Source organism: Oryctolagus cuniculus, chromosome 17 (genome assembly GCF_051225735.1).
Source record: "Oryctolagus cuniculus isolate XC-2025 breed Fujian yellow rabbit chromosome 17, ASM5122573v1, whole genome shotgun sequence".
Taxonomy (NCBI): Eukaryota; Metazoa; Chordata; class Mammalia; order Lagomorpha; family Leporidae; genus Oryctolagus; species Oryctolagus cuniculus.
The window spans coordinates 38,706,233-38,725,911 of NC_142883.1; the positions used below are offsets into that span (position 1 = coordinate 38,706,233).

The 19,679-nt window shown below is 49.7% G+C and overlaps 1 protein-coding gene across 1 annotated transcript; it reads left to right on the top strand.

Moving 5' to 3' along the window:
• The first annotated feature begins 520 nt into the window (after positions 1-520).
• On the top strand, positions 521-17,132 carry HEATR9 (HEAT repeat containing 9). The gene is given in 16 exon segments (XM_008271141.5): positions 521-1,384; positions 2,543-2,592; positions 3,721-3,902; positions 4,127-4,253; positions 4,484-4,540; positions 4,736-4,792; positions 5,365-5,422; positions 5,787-5,917; positions 11,003-11,185; positions 11,536-11,628; positions 11,734-11,853; positions 13,278-13,351; positions 13,778-13,829; positions 14,245-14,331; positions 14,549-14,801; positions 14,804-17,132. Coding segments are annotated over 16 exon segments (1,701 nt in total). The 5' UTR covers positions 521-1,296; the 3' UTR covers positions 14,893-17,132.
• Positions 17,133-19,679: the final 2,547 nt, after the last annotated feature.

The window sequence follows — 19,679 nt, forward strand, 5'->3', positions numbered from 1 at the left end:
GCACTCAGGAAACTTAACAACGACACAATATTATTTTCTAACATGTACTCCACAAATTCTCCCCACTGTCCCCATAGTGTCTCCTTTATAGCTATCTTTTTAAAATTAAGGATCCAATTAGGTGCACACACTGAATTTCGCAGTCATGTCTTTTTGCATCTTTTGAACACTTTACACTCCCATTTTTCAGGAGCCCAGATTTTGGTAGAACGGTCTTACATTTGCCTGCTATGGCTCATCATCAGCCTGGGATTAGCTGTCTTTGTTGAGAGTGCCTCATAAGTGATGTCAGCCTTCTCAGCACGACACACCAAAGCACATGGTGTCAGCTCACGTTGAGTCTGGACCATAATGGCCCATGTCTTCCTGCCACAGTGAGCCGCCTATCAGACGCCAGGCACGGAGAGGGAGCAGAACAGAGAGGGGAATGAGCCGCAGTCTTTACCTGTAGGCAGCCTGCAGTCCAGTGAGGGAGACAGACCTACGAACAGATGAAACACAATAAACACAAGGAGGGAACTGCACCAAAGGCTGCGGGCACATTGCAGTGTGTGTGTATGTGGGGTTACATCACTGACTGAGGTGGGGCCAAAGAGAGACTTCAGAGATAAGATAACCACAGAATGGAAAGATTTGAGTAACCATTTAAGGAGGAGAAAAGGAAGGGAAAGGTCTGACATGCAAAGGAAACAGCAGATGCAAAAGTAGGGGGTATGAAAGGCAGCTTGCCAAGGAGGGAGGGACATGTATAAAAGGAGCTTGGCGACTATTGCAGCCAAGTGGGGAGTGAACCAGCGGATGGAAAACCTCCCTCCCTTTCCCTCTCTCTGTGTAACTCTAACTTTCAAATAAATAAATAAATATTAAAAAAAAGAGGAGCTTGGCCAGTCCTGCCATTTTCCTGATGACCAATCCTAAGAACAACCCCTGCCCAACCTAAGTCCACAAGAGCTTGGCAGTTCACCCAGCACTGTGACTTTTTTTTCTTTTTAATTTACATTTCATCACATCCCCTCTTGGCCAGACAAGCACGACTTCCCCACTTTTTTAGGTAAGGAAGCTGAAAAAGGTAACTTGGCCAGCTCAAGTCCACAGGCCAGTGGAGGCCAGGGGTGGAGCTCCAGCGTGGAACCTGAGTGTTCTATTTACCAAGGCAATCTGGTTGCCCAGCACTTGGAAGCTTCTACCTCCAGAAGTCCAGACACCTCACTGTCCCCTCCTTGTACCACAGAGGACAGGGCTCCTCCTGCTGTGTCCCTACTCCCTCAACAGCCCTGCCCCCACCAGGAGAACAGGATGTCCTATGAAAGAAAAACCGATATCTTTGACATCTCCAGGTTAATGCTCAAGTACCCATGGCTGGAATATCGAGACAGGACCAAAGGTGAGGCTGGAATGCATAGGAAAGGAGCCAGGGGCGGGGCCCTCAAAGGCAGGCTCCCAACCCAGGCAAGAGACTGGATGAGTTCAACAAACCCCTGGGAAAGGGCAGGCCATGGGAACTTTGATGGGCCTCAAGGTAAATCTCCAGCCCTCATTAAGGGCCACGGCAGCCTCTAAGATAGATAGGACCCCCTCGGGTCTCCCCAGCTTCGTTCTCCTCCACACCTGCACCCTGTTCTCTACCCCAACCTCACACAACCAAGGCTTTGCATGAGCTGTTCCCTGTGCACCATGCCCTCCCCCTTACCTATCTGGCTAAATCCCGAAGACTCAATGTGTGTGAAATCTCTGGAAACCCTGATCACTTCCAAGCCAGGCCAGGTGCCTCTCCCACAGCTGGACCACCAGCACCTGCATCTGTCTTCACATTTGTGCCCCCCACCACCTCCAGTTACTCACCAAGAACCATTCCCATCTCACTAGTCATACCAGCAGTTCTCAAAATGTGGGCCCAGGATCAGCAACAGCAGCATCTCGTTAGCAATGCAAGTTCTCAGACCCCACCCCAGAACTAGGCAATTGGATCATCGTGGGATGAGTCCCAGGTGATCCCAGTACACGCTCAAGGCTGAGAAACTAAAGGACACCAGTGGGTTTTTGGCCTCAGCTGCACTTCACAATCTTCTGGGGCATGCTCTAAAATGCCTATCCCCCTTCCCCACAGACTAGGATTCAGTTAGTCTGAGGTAGGGCCTGGACATACTCAAAGTTCCCCCAAATAATTGCAATTTGTAGCCACGGTTGACAACACCCTGCTTGACCAGTGTTTCTCAGACTTGAGTGTGTGTAGGAATCATCTGCAGATCTCGCTAAACTAAAGCTGCTCAACGCTGCAGGTCTGGGGATGCCCTGAGATTCTGCATCTCTAAACCGCTCCCAGGCTACGACCACACTGGTGATCGGTGGCCCACGTACTAGACAGCAAGGTACCAGGAGACTGTGGGGCAGGAATGGTGCCTTACCCGCAGCTCTGAGCCCTGGTGGAGCACTTGGTGTTAGAACTCACAGAACACCAAATATAACGCGTGACTCCTGCAGCTGCCCTGGCAACCGCTCATTTGTGCTACAGCCACACTGTCACCCTCCCCCCTCTTGTCAGAACTCAGAGAAGCCATGGCTCCTGTCCGCCTGCCCATGTCCTGCTACCAGGTAAGACCCTTCACCTTTGCCACCGTGGGAGCTGGGTCAAAGTGGGCGGGGCGGCACACAGAACTCTGCTGCTCTCCCCAGGCTGCGGCTCACTGTGTGATCTGGGCCGAGTCACTGCTCCTAGGCCAACCCCTGTAGAACTGCTGTGGGACAAAGTAGATGAGGCCTGGGCTAGGCAGGGGCTGCTCATGAATGAGTCATGTTCATTAGTGCTTCGGCAACCCTCACAGTTCAGGTTAAATACATGTGAACGTCAGATAAAGGAGTGGCTTCTTAGCATGAACGTGTCTCAGATACATCATTCTTCATTACCTGCAATCCAAATTTAACCTGACCCCTACCTGGCTGTGTGCGTATTTTCTGCTGAATCTAGCAACCTACCCACTGTGAACCAAGGCTCTGTTTTCTGAAACCATGATCGTCATCTGAGAGCCCTTATTTTGATTTTTTTTCAGTCGCCAAATTGGGAACCATCAGCCTCTTTCCCTTCTGCCCAGAGAGATTAGTTGTAACGGGGGGGGGGGGGGGGGGGGCAGGGGTTGATAAGAGAGGAATCCCAGCCAAAGCCCCAGACCCACCCTGAACCATCCCCTGCACTCAGAGCTGCAATGAGGCGCATGTTTTCCCAACCACACTCTGAAGCTCCCCAGGGCAGGAGAGACAAATGCACCCAGCACATTGCCGGGAACATAGGAGCTGTCGCACGAGCACCTTGCTGGGCACTAGCTTGCCTTTCCCCTACTCTGACTTCACTTCGCCCCACCCAAATAAGCTTTTCAAAGTGCTCTGAAACCCTCAGTTAAGCACACTGGGTTCTCAGCTCCATTTGTGGGCCCCCAACGGCTTCACCACCTGCATCTCTTTTACTACTCAAAACCACCTTGGGAGAACAATCAAGGATTGCCAGCCCTGTTTTACAGATGAGAAAACCGAGGCCTTGGTGGCCACAAGTAGCTAGCCCAAGTCACACAGTGGGTTAGGTGGTAGCTATGACTCCAGGCCACATGAAAGGCTGAAGGGCCCCCCCTCTCTCCCCACCAGCTCCACCCTCCACCCCTTTCCTCACTCCCATCACTCAAGTAAGGGCCTAGGAGAGCCTCTGACTCTTCTGCCACTTGCACCCCCCAGGTGCCGAAGGAAGTGTACCCCCCGAGTCCAGACTGCTGGCGACAGCACTCCCAAAAGCCCAGTGTGATCCCTTACTGCTACTCGGAGACGCCTGAGACTGACATGCACTGGAACATCCTGTATAATCAGCAAGAGGAATGGGAGACCCAGAGGATGTTAGCGAAAATGAGAGACCAGCCGAGGTGTGCCGGGGCTCTGCCCACCTCTGTACTCTCCACACCCACCACAGCTTCTAGAAAAGGGAGGAAGGACAAGGAAGGGGTGGGCCAGGCCAGCCTAGGGGGTGTCACTGAGCCCCCACTTGTCTGTCTCAGGGTTCATCTCTGCGCAGGGTTGAGGCCCCTGACAGGGGTGAGGCTGCAGCCTGAGGAGGGGACCACAGGCGCCTGTGCCATTTCTTTCTCAGGTACCTCCAGCAGGAGACTCACATCCAGAACTTCTATCTCCCCATGAACAAGCTGACTTCAAAAGCTCAGGCAATACCCGAGCCCTTGGAGCCCACCAGGGACCCTCTGAAGTGGCAAAGATTGAAGGTCAGGACCACGGCGGGGGAGGGGAGAGGAGTGGAGGGTATGGGGAGTCTCCCCCACCCCTACCCACCTTGGTGCCCTTACCTTGGGCTCACACTGTCCTTCCGCCGTCAGCACCCGCCTGAAAGTGGAGGTGGAGGAGGAAGGGGACTAGGACTGGATAAGCTGCCTTCAGTTTGAAGCTCTACACTTGTTTTCTTTTCTTCCTTTCCACCGGCTCCTTGGATTGGCAGGAACTCATGAAAAGCCTGAAATCTCCCCAAGAGGATGAACAGCTGTACGCAGCACAGGTGAGAAGCAGCCAGGGTGGAGGAGGGTGGCTTCAGCGAAGAATCAGCTGGGCTGGAAAGTCAAAAGCTGCTTAAAGTGGGTGGTGGGGGCAGAGGTGGTGTTCCAAGTACAAACTCCAGCTGCGTCCAGAGGATGGGCGCTCCTGGAGATGGTGTCTAGGGTCTCTTGCTTCCCCCACCCTGCCCTTCCTGCAGGCTCTAGGGTACTTGGACGTCAGTGACAAGTTTGTCATGGAGGCACTGTGGCAGGTGGTGAGTCTGGGGCTGCAGGAGCTCAGGAAAGGAGGAAAAGGGGTTCTGAGTGTGTAGAGTGGACATGTGACACAGACAGAGTGCCCCAGGGCACCACAGGATAGGTCAGATCCACTGAGGAGAGAGCCACCCGCGGGGAGCGTGCCCTTGGCCCCTTCCAAGGACAGCTTGAAGGAAGGGGGCTGGGGAAGGAGGAATGTGAATGGGAGGTGAGGAGAACTGGAACTGAGTCTCTTCTCCACCTGAACTGAAGCAGTGCCCCCTACATATATGTCAGCTTGCAAGTGAGAGCACACATTATCCACAATCTCATTTAACTTCCAACACTGGAAACAGCTAGTAGTGTCTGTGCTTCGCTACTAGGGAAATGGAAGGTCTCAGAAGCCAAGTGCTTGCCTAAGGCCAACTGCCAAGGTCAGTCCTGCTTCCATTGCACTGTCGGAGTAAAGACAGGTCAGTCTCTAGGCCTCAATTTCCCCTTGTGCTAAAGGGAGATAGCTCTGAGGTGCTCCCTCAACCTCTGCCATTCCATTACCTTTTGGCATATTTCTAACACCTGCCTCTTCATTCAGGCCCAAACTGGTTCAGAGAAAGTGAAGTATGAGGCCTATCGATCCCTGGCCATCCTGGGTGAGTACGACCTCCCCCTGGGTGGGGAAGTGAGGGAGATGAGAAAGTGCAGCCACTTTCTCCCGTGGGTAAGGACAGAGGGAGCTGAGTACACACCACTCCAGCCCAGCCTGTGGCAGGGTCTGGGAACTACCCTAACCACAGTCGGGCAGAGAGAGGAAGTTGGGGTGAAAAGGAGAGAGGAAAAGCTCCTGGAATTGTGTCCATGCTCAGCCAGCTGCTCTGCTGGCCTGGGGGCATGAGCAGCACCTTGGCTCCCAGAACTCGGAACTTCTGTTGGGAGGGCACAGTGGTGTTCACTGGGTCCTTGCAGATAAGAGCCGTCCCCGAGGCTCTGCTCTGACGGAGGGCCCTCCCTACCCAGGCTGTCTGAATAAGCACGTGATCCATGCCCTCATCAAACAGCTGAAGGGGCAAGATGAGGGTCGAAGGATGGAGACTCTGACCGGGCTGCGAGTGGCTCTGAACTCCTGGGCGGCTGTCCCTAAAGACAAGGTGATTGGGAGGACAGCTTGTCACTGGGGCAGGGCTACTGATGGACAAAGCTACTGATGGGTTTGGCTAGGAGTTAGGTCAGGACGAAGGTAACCCAGCTCTCAGCTTTGATAAGGGAAGATAGTGCCCTGTGGAGCACCCCCTGGAGTCAAACAGAAGCATATGCTCAGCCACTTACTACCCAAACCACTTGAAAACAGCCCACTTCCATAGCTCATGCATTTGCTCACCTCAAAGAGAATAATTGCTTCACAGCATTGAGATGACAGCACTTAGTACAATGTCCATGCTCCCTAAATGGTAACCGTCACTCTCACTATCATCCCTAAAATAAAAACAGGACCTTGGTCAGGAGCGGGTGGGGATACTACCCTCAGTTTTCTCCTCTTAAAGGTACTTTTATTTGACCCTATCACTGCCATGTGAAAGAGAATCCATCATTCACTCAGAAAATACGTATTAAATGGCTAACCACGTGCTGGGCACAGCCTTTGTGATCCATCAATGAACTGAACAAGTTCAAGATGCCTGCCCTTGCAGAGCGTGCATGGTGGGGGGAGGGGGACCAATCCATCTAATTATATTCACATAGTGTGTCAGCGGTGCGATGGGGTGTAGCAGGGTGAAGGCGATCAGGAGTGCCAGGTGAGAATGGGGATGGGCTGCAACTGTAAACGAGACAGATGGGGAAGCCCTCACTTAGAAGCTCCGTTTGGAAAAATCATGAAGAAGGTGATGGGGTTGAGCCATACAGATCTCTGAGAGAAGGCATTCAAGACACAACTGCTCCATGGAAAGGCAGAAATGTTCCTGAGAGAGTCAAGGACAGCAGGAAGGCCAGTGTGGCTCAAGTCAGGTTAGAGTAAAAAGAGCAGCAGGAAAGGAGGGCCAAGAAAAGTCATTAACAGATCACACATGGCCTCCTGAACTGTTCTAATTACTTGCACTTCTGTCAATAGAATAAAGAATGATTAGAGGCTTGTTTCTTCTTGTTTGATTTATATATTGATTTGAAATGCAGAGCAAGATCTTCCATCCACTCGTTCACTCCCCAAATGCCTACAACACCCAGTGCTAGGCCAGGATAAAGCAAGGAGCCTGGGACTCCATCCAGGTCTGCCATGTGAGTGGCAGGGACACAAGTACTTGGGTCATCTTCTGCTACTTTCCCAGGTGCTTTAGCAGGGGAGCTGGATCAGAAGCAGAGTAGCAGGGATGTGGGAAGCATTGACTTAGCCTGCTGTGCCACAACACCTGGCTTTGGAACAGAGTAGTAACATGCTCTAACTTATATTTCCAAAGGTTCACCCTGACTACTGCAAAAAGACAGAGGGCAGGGGACCAGGAGTGGAAAACAGGGAGGCCAGCTGGAGGCTATTGAAACAATCCTGCAATGTAATGGTGGCCATGGCCCAGGGTGGTCAGAGTAAACATAAAGCAAAGTGGACATAAAGAAATGACATAAAATACAACTCCTGACCAGATGACTGGGAGCTGTAAAAGACAGTGAGGAAACAAAGACAAAGCCAAGGTTTTGGCCTGGCAGCAGAAAGGAAAATGCTGTTAACAACGAGGGTCAGGAGAACTGCAGATGTAACAGGTCTCGAGGCAACGTCAAAAGCCCAGTTTTGGACAAGCTACGTCTGAAATATCTATTGGAATTCCTAGGGAGATGGCAGGTTAGTGGAAACAACATGGAATTCACGAGAGACATGTGAGCTAAAGAAGAAATTCAGGAGTTACCAACAAACAGCACTTACTGTCACTAAGCTAGATGAGATCACTAAGAAAAGAGCTAAGAATTGAGCTTTGGGGCCCCCCAGTGTTAAGAAATCAGAAAAAGGAGGAGGAACCAGTAAATTCTGAGAAGTACCTAATGAGGTAGAAAGACAACCCAAAGTGAAAATCCAGTGCGAAACAGGCACGTGTACTTAAAAAGTTCATGGGAAATGGTATTAAAAGCTAAGTTTGTTCTGGTGTGAAAAAACTTTCCAAATGTAGTTTTTTCATAATACACGTGTTCCATTTTTGAAGTATGCTCCTCTATCAAGGAAGGCAGATAAATCAATCATGTAATGTACAGATAAATATGTGGATTTAACAACTTAACAGTTATCTTGTGGGGTTGTATGGGAGAAACTCACGGGAGTGAGTAGGAGAGAGACTGGGAGAAAGACACTAGAGACAGCGAGTATGGACAACCTTCCAAGTTTTGCTGGGAAGGGCAGTCATTGACACCAGAGGTAAAGGTTAGAAAAAAAAGAATAACAGCATGCTGAGGGGTAAAATTCAATGGTTAGTCAAAAGATGATTTTTTTTTTCAAACCTTATTTTTTTGAAAGCAGAGTGACAGAGAGAGGAAGAGACAGAGATCGTCCATTTGCTGGTTCATTCTCCAGATGGCTACAACCACCAGGAATGGGCCAGCCTAAAGCCAAGAGCTAGGAAGTCCACCCAGGTCTTCCAAATGGTTAGTAAGGACCCAAGCACTTGGGCCATCTTCTGTTGCCTTCCCAGGCACATTAGTAGGAAGCTGGATCAGAAGCAGGGTAGCCAGGACTCAAACTGTCACTCCAATATGATCTGATATGAAATGCTGGCATTCCAAGTGGCAACTTAAACTGCTATTCCACACTGCTGGTCCCAAAAGTGATAATTTTTGAAGACAGCATGTAGAATTGCCGCAGCAATGTCCATGAATGGGTAAGAGGGAACAAGATCTAATACACAAGTGGAGAGAGACTGGCTTTAGCCAATGATGTCTCCACACCCTTGTAACAAATGGAAAGGAAGAACACATGGGTGGGGACAGGTGTTGGAAGTCAGCTAGAGGTGGCAGTGGGTGCCTAGGGGGCTTCTTTTCTGGCCGCTTTTATTTTCTCAGTGAAGTGAGAAGCAAGGTCAACAGCCAAGAGATGACAGATAAAGAAGTATTAAAGGCTCCATAGGAAAAGGCATGGATTAAGAGGAGAACGGCATGGCCCAGAGAAAAATGCTATGATTGCCAGGCAGCATTAAGGATGTAAACAAGGTTTGTGTTCATACACTCAAAGCATGATTGGTCATTTGTGACTGTGATGTTGATTTTCTCCAGGCGAGTTGGATTAAACCAAGATTACAGTTCTCTCAAGGGAATACAACGAAGTAAGGGGGCATAAAGGAGTTGGGAGTGAGGCAGGGGAATAATCATAACAGGACCATGGAATTTAACTGGGATCAAGAGAGAAAGGGATCAGTGCTGTGGCGTAGCAAGTAAAGCTCCTGCCTGCAGTGCCAGCATCCCATATGGATGCCAGTTCGAGACTCGGCTGTTCCACTTCCCATCTAGCTCTCTGCTGTGGCCTGGGAAAGCAGTAGAAGATGGTCCAAGTCCTTGGGCCCCTGAACCTATGTGGGAGACCCAGAAGAAGCTCCTGGCTCTGAAGAGGTACAGGACCAACCATTGCAGCCAATTGGGGAGTGAACCTGCAAATGGAAGACCTCTTTTTCTCTCTCTCTGTAACTCTGCCTTTCAAATAAATGAATGAATCTTTAAAAAAAAATATGAAGAGCAGTGACAAAGGTGACATATTTGTTTCTGAGTGTGAGGCTTTCATAGCCGAACATCATTGGCCTTGGTAGGTGAGCCAGACAAAGGGAAGTGATGGTCAGAGAGTAGGACTCAGAGATTATGAAGAAGTTGTGGGTCATAATCAGGTCTCTCTATGGCTGACAAGATTATTGTAGGACAGGTGTTGGAGTAATTCTGTTTATTTTTCTAAGTGCCAGGATTTAAGACAGAAGTATTTTTTTTTTTAAGATTTATTTATTTATTTGAAGGATGGAGTTACAGAAAGAGGGAGGTAGAGGCAGCAAGAAGTCTTCCACCTGCTGGTTCACTCCCTGTGGGGAGCAGCCCGGACTGGACTGAGTTACTGGAATTAAGACTTATTCTATGCATCTGCTCTCCCACAATATGGCGCTGGGAGAGGAGAAAACAGCTTCTACGCAGCTGCCTCCAGTTCAACCAATAAACTGTAGGACCTACTCCTGATTGGAGGAGAGCAGCGTACTCGGCGTGTGGGCAGCCGAGTTAGGATTGGCGGAGGAGGACTATAAAGGAGGAGAGAGACGGCATTCACCAGGAACATCTAAGGGGAACACCTGTGCTGCCCCCGAGAGAGCCGGCCGGCGGTGTGCCGCTCCCCTGCGGAAGTGGGGAATGTGGCCAGGGGGAACTGCCCTTCCACGGAGGTGGAAGGGACAGTAGCCAACCCGGGAAGAACCAGCAGCAAACCCGGGGAGGGCCGAGCAGATGAAAGAACAGCGCAGGGTCCTGTGTCGTTCCTCCACGAAGACGGGGAGCGACATAATGGTGCCGTGACTCAGATATGAAGCCTAGGCAGGGTTTAGTGTCATTCCTCCATGAAGAGGGGGAGCGACAACTCCCCAAATGGCTGCAACGGGGGCTGGATCAGGAGTGGAGCAGCCAGGACTCGAACTAGTGCCCATATGGGATGCTGGCACTACAGAGACTTAGCCCACTACACCACAGCGCTGGCCTTGACAGTGGAAATATTAAAGTGATCTATCCACAATATAGTCTTAGAGAGGGGCAGAAATTTGGTGCAGAGGTTAATACTTCACGTGGGATGCCTGGTTTGAGTCCTGGCTTTGCTTCAGATTCCATCATTCTTGCTAATGCACACTATGATGGGCAGCAGGTGACAGCCATGTGGCAGATCTGACTTTGGCCTGACCCATCCCCAAGTAATGTGGATATCTGGGGAGTGAACCAGGAGATGGAAGCGCATGCCTTCTCTCTCTCTCTTTCAAATAAAATAAGATGAAATAAAATGAGAATAATAAATAAAAGCAATCATCCTGTGAAATAATATTTTTTTAAAAAGTGATGGAAAATGAAAATAGAGCCTGGGTGCGACCGAGCAAGTGGTAGCAAAAACAAGGTGAAGTATGTGAAGTCATCTGATGGTCTGAGATTCATTTTAAGAGAAAGAATGGGCTGGAGGCTGTAAAGAATCGCCCTCTTATAAAGTATGAAGTCCAGCTGGAGACCTTCTGTTTTGCCTCCTGTCTTCCTCTCAGAGGACTGAAGTTGGGGATGAAGAAAAGCTGGTGCTTGTGTTGCAGACACTGATGAAGAAGTTGGTAAATGAAGCAGCCCTGGAAGCAGCCCTGTGCTTGGGTTTCCTGAGGCCCTGCAGTGACATGGCCCAAGAGTTCTTGCTGCAGTGCCTATGCCAAGGGCCCAAGACCCAGCGGATGAAGGTGTGAAAGACAGGAGGCTGGGCTCTCAGGAAGCACTGGGAAAACAGGCCAGTGGGGTCAGGACCTTGTCATTGTCATGCCAGAGTGTAGAGCATGGTAGGGCCTTTTCTGTGTTAAGTATGTACATGCATGAACACGGGGTCACACAGACATGTTAAGTGTGCCTGTCTCTGTGTGTATCTGGTTATTATGGGTGTACATGTGTGCATGCACTTGTGTTCTCACTCAAGAGGCAGGACCAAGAACCTGACTTGGTTGCCAAGAGTTCTAGGCCCAGTCCTCAAGTCCACCCAGCCCTCCCAATGCCTCCATGCACACCCTGTACACCTGCTTCACCTTGTCCTGTACAGGCACTTAGGATGCTGGTCAAGATGATGCACGTTCACTCAGCTGCAGTCATCATGTCCATCCTAGAGCAACTGTGTTCTTCCGCTGTCCTTGACGTAAGCTCTGGGCTACTTCGTACCCTTCCCTCCACAGCACCATGACAGGGCTGAGGGACGGGGAAGGGAGTCTATCTCTCATGCCTCTCCAACCCCTGCCCTCAGGACCGCTATGAAGCCACCCAGATGCTCAGGACCATTGGGCTGGAACAGATCCAGGCACAGGGGCTAGAGGAACTCACATTCGACCTTCTCAGGAGGAAGACGCATAACGAACCCTTCCTTGTGAGACAAATACTCCAGAGCCCATGCAGCCCAAACGTGTCTCCTCTCCTCTGGAGATCTGCCCTGGCCCGGCTTCCAACTTAGCATACTTAAAGCACCACATTCACCTTACTCTACTCCTTATTCCGCTAGTGAGCCCATCTGTAAGCCACTGTGCCTCTGCTTGGGCAATTTTCTCAGCTAAAAATGTACCCCCCCCCCTTCTGTAAGGTAAAAACTTGCTTCACACTATTCACTCCCACTGATAAGTAACCACTCAAAATACTATTGCCCTGGCCGGCGCCGCGGCTCACTAGGCTAATCCTCCACCTGCAGCGCCGGCACCCCAGGTTCTAGTCCCGGTTGGGGTGCCAGATTCTGTCCCAGTTGCTCCTCTTCCAGTCCAGCTCTCTACTGTGGCCCGGGAAGGCAGTGCAGGATGGCCCAAGTGCGTGGGCTCTGCACCCGCATGGGAGACCAGGAGGAAGCACCTGGCTCCTGGCTTCGGATCAGCGCAGCACGCTGGCCATAGCAGCCATTTGGGGGGTGAACCAATGGAAGGAAGACCTTTCTGTCTGTCTCTCTCACTGTCTAACTCTGCCTGTCAAAAAAATTAAAAAAAAAAAAATACCATTGCTCCTTCAAGACATGCTCAAATAACAGCTCCTGAGTTTTCCCCAATCAACAATCAGAATCTACTTTGCCTTCTGTGTTCCCCTGCCTTTAATCTTTACTATAGGCACAGCAGGTTAAGCCACCTCTTGGGATGCCCCCATCACATATGGGAGTGCTAGTCTGGGTCCTGGCTTCTCTGCTTCCAATCCAGCTTCCTGCTAATGTGCCTAGGAGGCAGCAGATGATGGTCCAAGTACTTGAATTCCTGCCTTCTGGCTCTTGGCTTCACCTCATGACAAAACCAGGCACAGAACGATTTCTCATAACGTAAATCAGACGTGTCTCGCCTCAGCCTAACATTTGCAGGGACTCCCAGTGCCCTCACAATGGCCTCCATTGTTTCATAACTGATAACCCCTAATTACCCCTGTAGTTTTATATCTCACCAGTCTCCCCTCTGGAGCCACAATGGCTATGCTTAGGACAACCATTTCTCTGAAGAGACCCAGTTTGATCAGCTCATTAAACTAAACTTACTCCAGCTCCCCGTCCTCTCTATACTGCCTCCTGCCTCCAGGCTTCGGTCCATGTTTCTCCTCTGCCTAGTTAACTCCCATTCGCCGTTCAGGTTTCAGCTCAGGCAGCACCTCCTCCTGCAGCCAAGACTGAGCTAAGAGGGTCTCTGATTTGCACCCTAAGCAGTACTGGAATTGCCCACTTATTTGAGCTCCTCCAGGCTCTGTAGCACAATGTCAGTGTTCAGTAAAGGTCTGTGAAGCACTTGGGTATACACCCCTATATTCTGTTTTCCTGCTGTGATCCCTCTGCAGGCTATGAGGCAGGCTGTGGTGGAAACTGTGGAAGAGCTCAGGATGAAGCCCGTGATGATGAACACAGTGGAGGAGTGAGTGGTCTGGGCTGGGAGCTGCCAGGGCCGAAGCCTAGGCCATGGAAAGGGAGCAGAGGGTCGGCAGAGAAACTTGCCCTTGCCACTGGCCAAGTCACTCTTTGAGCTGTAGGCGTTTGTTCCTCTGTAAAAAGAAGCTAATACTGCCCACTTCTACTTGCTGTAGAGCTCAAATTAATATGTTATGAAAGGAACTTTTCAAAGGTAAGTCCTGGATAGATTGGAGTTGTAACCACCATTCAGTGCCTCCTGACTAATAACTGCTTTTCTCCCTCCCAGTCCCTTTCCTAACCCAAGAAATAAGAAAGAGATGAATGAAATTAGCATCAGCCATCAGCATTCTGTGGTGGGCCTGAAGCAAGCAGCCTCCTCCTCACTCCCCATCCCTTTAACCAGACAATATGCTCATTCCCTTCTACACAGGCAACTGATGGACCCTAACGCGACTACACGCCAGGAGGCAATTACTTCTTTGGTAAGGTGGCCTCTGCTTCCCTGACCCTATTCCGACACGTGGAAATTGCAAGAGCAGGCGACTGAGCAGTTTTTGAGGGGGAAGAAAGGGCTGAAAAGTTTGGAGAGGTAGTTCATTTTAGAATTCTAGCCCACCCAGAGTCCAGGGTAACCTTTCCTTTCAGGATTGGGGTGGGTGGAATAAGGGAGACAAACAAGTGTGAGGGGCACTGCTTAGATCTTACAGAAATCATCTTTACTCTTCCTAATCAATTATGGGCATTGGAACTACACACCTGGCCTCAAGCAGCCAGGAAAGGGATGCCTCAGCTGGACAATCCTATTTTCCAGGTCATCACAAAAGGGTGAGAAAGAGAAAGAAGATGGGATGTCTTCCTGGGCTGACAACTCAAGCAATCTCTGCTTACCTCTGCCAGGGAGTCCTGGGGTTCCGCAGCCCACAAGTGTTTCATCTGCTTCTGGACATGCTGGACACAGAAGAGAACCAGGCTGTGAAGAAAAGTGTAAGGCATTCTGGCCACCCCTTCCTCTTCTCTACCCTTCTTCCAAGTCCCTCTCGCCACTTCATCATTTGTTCCTTGTCAGAGGAGGGGAATGAATCCTTGGACACTGCCCTAGCCATAGTGGCCTGTGGCAAAGGCATCCTCTCCCTTGGGTGTCCCCTCCCCTCCCAGTCTGAGCTAAAAGTAAGCTAGCCCCAAGGCTTTTGTTTAAATGCAGCTACAAGAAACACTAGTCCTTTGGTCTTCAACTGATCCCTGGATCCAGAGCAAGCTGAAGAACAAGATTTTCTTAGCATATGAGGCACCTAAGACCAATGTGGAGGCAGCGTTCACAAGGTTCCGCAAGAAGCCCGAGACCCCAGAACAGCTAACTATCCAAGACTTCCGCCTTGCTAGGCTAAGTCCCTTGTTGATTGCAAAGGCCAGCACCAAGATGGACCAAAAGAAAAGGTTGCCTGCCTTCCTGCCCTGTCTCCCACAGGACATGGGCCACAGCCCATAGAGCCCTGACAACCAAAGATGAGGAAACAGCTCCGGAGTCTTTCTGGGACCTCCAAATAGGTCAACTCACTCGGCCTGGTCCCCACGCTCTCCCCAAGGATGCTTCTCAAGCTCCCCCGAGAAAATCCATACTTACCTTCCATGAATAAATGAGTATCACTACACCTCTCTGGATCACTGCTACAGTGCTGTTTGCTGCCTCTGAGGCAGCCCTGGGACACAGGTCTCCTCACAGCTGGTTGAGTGTTACTTCCCCGGAGCCACAAGTCCTTCCTCCTCAGGAAAGACAGGCGGGCTGGATGGCCAGTCTGCCTCCCTAAATAATGTCTGTGCCCAGTATTTGATGACATAGCTATAGAGCTGCGCCTCTGCTGAGAGGGGGTGGCTCAGAGACAACTGGCAGAAACTGCTGGAAAGCTTGGGCCATTTTCTCTTACTGACTGTCCCCTCACCCTCCCACATCAGTAGTCAGTGGACAATTCAGCTTCAGTCTGAGCCAGTCCTCCTCCCCACTGCCTGCTGTCTACCTCAGGGTTGTTCCCTTTGAGAGACAATTACTCTAAAATGGGCTTAGTTCTCCCTTATTTCTGCAGAGCTTTGCTTCTTACCAATAGGACCGCCCACAACAATCTCAACAGCCTACAACCTCCATTAAGAAAGAAAAAAACAAACATGGGAGTCAACACAAAGCTGAAATCTAGGATTAATCCTAAAGTCCATCACTTCTGTGGTTTTTCACTTTGGACAAGTTACTTAACCTTTTTGATTCTGTTTCTTCCCCTACAAAATGAAGAGGATGATGCCCGTGACATCAGTGTTCCTGTGAGGATTATAAAGCCTAACAGTGCATGGTATTACACAGTAAACACTCACATACGAACTCTGCTCTCCTTTCCTGTCTTCAGTGGTATCATGAGCCTGTGACACCACCCTCACTGACTCCCCCACCCTACTGAAGTGACTGAATGGGAGGTCAAGTTCTTCCCATCAAGCAAAGGCCAAGCAGATGCTCCCTTTACTCAACCACACCCCAAGCTCCAGAGCACACATTCTGAATCCAGCGGTTGCGTGCCATGCAGATTTATCTCCCAACCTGCCCTACCACTTCTTGATTCATGTTTTGCCTCAGAGTTTTACATAAAAAATAAAAGGGTGGTTTTGTTATTATAGAGTATAAGCACCATTGCCAAAGGAACCCTCTAGAAGTGTGGTACAAAAGTCCAGAAATAGGAACAATGTTCTTCCTCTCTTGCCTGTTTTGTAGCCTTGAGCCCAACAGCAACATAACTCAAATTCCCCTGGTCTCAAGAGCTGGAGGTAAAAACATGGCCTTACTAACTACATTAATTCAGGCTCTCAACTTCTGCAAAATCCTGTTCATGGCTCCCCAACCCTTCCTCTATTTTCTAGGTGTCCTCAGATCTTATTCTTTAGCCAGATACAAGCAGACTCAAGACTGCAGTGAGCACAGAGGTCCTCACAGAACACCCACCATCTGGTACATCACCAGAATTCCAGAACCTTCCCAGTACCAAAGGTCACAAGACTAAAAACTCAGATGCATACCTCATCCAAGGAGTGGCCAACTTCTCTCAAGAGAAGATGCCCTCCTATCTCAACCATCAGGATCTACCGAAACTGATTCTTAGATGCCATCCAAAACATTAGCCCCTCTTCTCTCCCCTCTGCCCCAAACCTTTCTAATGGAATCTCTGGATGCTCCTTCCAAAGGCAAACAAAAGCATCTCTGTCCTCTACTTCTTCCCTTACTGTTCTCCTCTCGGCTGTAACTGAACTCTGACTCGCATTCCTGAAATCTCTCAGATGTTGCTCATTCTCCTAGATTCCCTCCAGCAGTCACCACTGTCCTGAACTTTTATATAAAAAATCAGTGTTTCTTCTGATGGCCCTGCTCTCCAACCAGCTCTGCAACCCTCCGGTCCTCTTCTCTATTTCCTCGCATAAATTGCCTGGACCTTAGTCTCGTCACCTCCATGAGGGCATCCCTTTGGACAGTCACCGGACACCCCAGGCCCTCCACCCTTGATCTCAACTAAAGACTTCTCCTTTCCCTTCACTTCAAGCTGCCCACTCCCAGGGCCACATCTAACCCATCACCCTCGGAAATTGCTCCATCTCCAAAATCTTAAACATCCCACCTTCTGATTCAAACCTTCTGTCTAGCTCTTATCCCCACAGCAAGTTCTTTGAATCTTATCAATAGTAAAACTCTTGACTTTCCCACAATCTCCCTTTTACTCTTTTACTTGTTTTCTTCCTACTCAGCCTGGACCCCATCCATCAACCATATCCTCACTGTTCTCTCACCTCCAGGCATCACCTCTGATCTATTAAACCCCTACCCTAAATTGCCTGTTCCTACAACCGCATTGCTGATCAAAGCTGGAGAATAACCACACTATCTATACAAACTGGTATCCCCAAATACCTGCCTCTTACCTTATCTGAGCCCTTATTGTTGCCTGGCAATGTTACAGGTCCCTAGCCTCAATCTCCCCTATTCCTCTAATGGTTATTTCAGGCCTTCTCTTCTATCTTCATATCCTCTACAGTTTCTTAAAACTCTACCCTATTGGCCGGCGCCGCGGCTCAATAGGCTAATCCTCCACCTAGTGGCGCCGGCACACCAGGTTCTAGTCCCGGTCGGGGCACCAGATTCTGTCCTGGTTGCCCCTCTTCCAGGCCAGCTCTCTGCTATGGCCTGGGAGTGCAGTGGAGGATGGCCCAAGTGCTTGGGTCCTGCACCCCATGGGAGACCAGGAGAAGCACCTGGCTCCTGCCTTCGGGTCAGCGCAGTGCGCCGGCCGCAGCATGCCAGCTGCGGCGGCCATTGGAGGGTGAACCAACGGCAAAGGAAGACCCCTCTCTCTCTCACTGTCCACTCTGCCTGTCAAAAAAAAAAAAAAAAAAAAAAAAAAAAAAAAAAAAACCTCTACCCTATTACATCCTCCAATTTTCAGTAGATCAGGATACATTCATATGGGGTAGGGGGAGGGGGGGAAAGGCATCAGATGGAATTCCCTCAACTTTCTGCCACTTCAGCTATAAACATCCTTGTTTAAAGCAGTTAAAAGAGCACAGCTGTAAGGCCAGAGGTCTGGGTTAAAATTCTGGCTCTGCTACATACTAGAAATGTGATGTTGGGCAAGTGGCTTAACCTCTCAGTGCCTCTGGTCCTCACTGTACCCTCAGGAAAGCCCCTGCAATGACAAAACATTTACACCAACCACCTCCCCCCATGAAATGTGCCCTAAACCTCCTGGTTTCAGGATTGTTCTGAGTTAAATGAGTTAATACAGAGTGCTTCCAACAGCACACAGCACATAGTAAGTCCCCAGTAAATGCTAGTCATTCATTACTGTTATCAGCAACTTCATCTATCCTTACCTGCAACTGCATGGCAAGAAACTTTTTATTATGACAGAGTTAGACAGTGAGAGACAGAGAGAAAGGTCTTCCTTCCTTTGGTTCACCCCCCAAATGGCTGCCACGGCCGGAACTGTGCTGATCCGAAGCTGGGAGCCAGGTGTTTCCTCCCGGTCTCCCATGCAGGTACAGCGGCCCAAGCACTTGAGCCATCCTGCACTGCCTTCCTCGGCCACAGCAGAGAGCTGGACTGGAAGAGGAGCAACGAGGACTAGAACCCGGTGTCCATGTGGGATGCCAGCACCACAGGCGGAGGATTCACCATTCTTCTAACGCAAATGCTCCCATTCCTTCAAGGAATGCAAACATCAACTATTCCCATTTCATTGAAAGCAGTGGGTAAACAATTTTAAACCTACTTCAAAAATAACCTCCCATAAATCTCTTATCACATCTCTAACCAACCCTCATAATCAAGATTCTTAAAACAGTTGTCTACATTACCTGTTTCCATTTCTCCAATTTCCATTATTCATTATCCCAGTTCAATTTGAGGTCAGAATTAAATTCTCTACTAAAACTGCTTTTTCTAAGATGGTGTTCTCCACAAAGGGCAGTATGTTCTCCACGGGACATCTGGGAATGTCTGGAGACACTCTTGGTTGTCACAACTTGAAAGCAAGGTTTGCAACTGCATTTAATGATGAGAGCCCAGGGACGCTGCTAAGCACCCTGTAATGCACAGGGCAGCAGCTCCAAAAAAAGTATCCAACCCAAAATGTCTGTAGTACCAAGGCTGAGAAACTCTGCTCTAAAATGACTACAAGGGCTGGCACTGTGGCATAACGGGTAAAGCTACCACTTGCAGTGCTGGAATCCCATATGGGTGCTGGTTCAGTCCGGGCTGCTCCACTTCCAATGCAGCTCTCTGCGATGGACTGGGAAAGCAATGCAAGATGGCTCAAGTGCCTGGGCTCCTGCACCCGCATGGCAGACCCAGAGGAAGCTTCTGGCTCCTGGCTTCGGATTGGCACAGCTCTGGCCATTGCGGCCATTTGGGGAGTGAACCAGCAGATGGAAGACCTCTCCCTACCTCTACCTCTGTAACTCTGCCTTTCAAATAAAATAAATCTTTTTAAAAATGATTTACAATTTCCTTATTGCTAAATGTGATGACTGCTTGCTATCCTTTACATGACTTGCCCTGGCTTGCAAGCTTGAGACCATTAGCTTCCCATTCTTGGAATTCCCTCTTCCCTTGGATTCCACTGGCCACATATCGCCAGTCTGTTTCAGGATCCTCTTTTGTTCATCTCAGGTTCTATACCAGGCTCTTCTCTCTCCACTTAATGTCTCCCAAAGTAGCATCACCTGGGGCTCCTGTTTTTAAATTGCCCAGGCCTCCTTCACAGATTTGTTTTGGAATGATTAGACGTCCTTCCTAATTCTGGTATACCGCT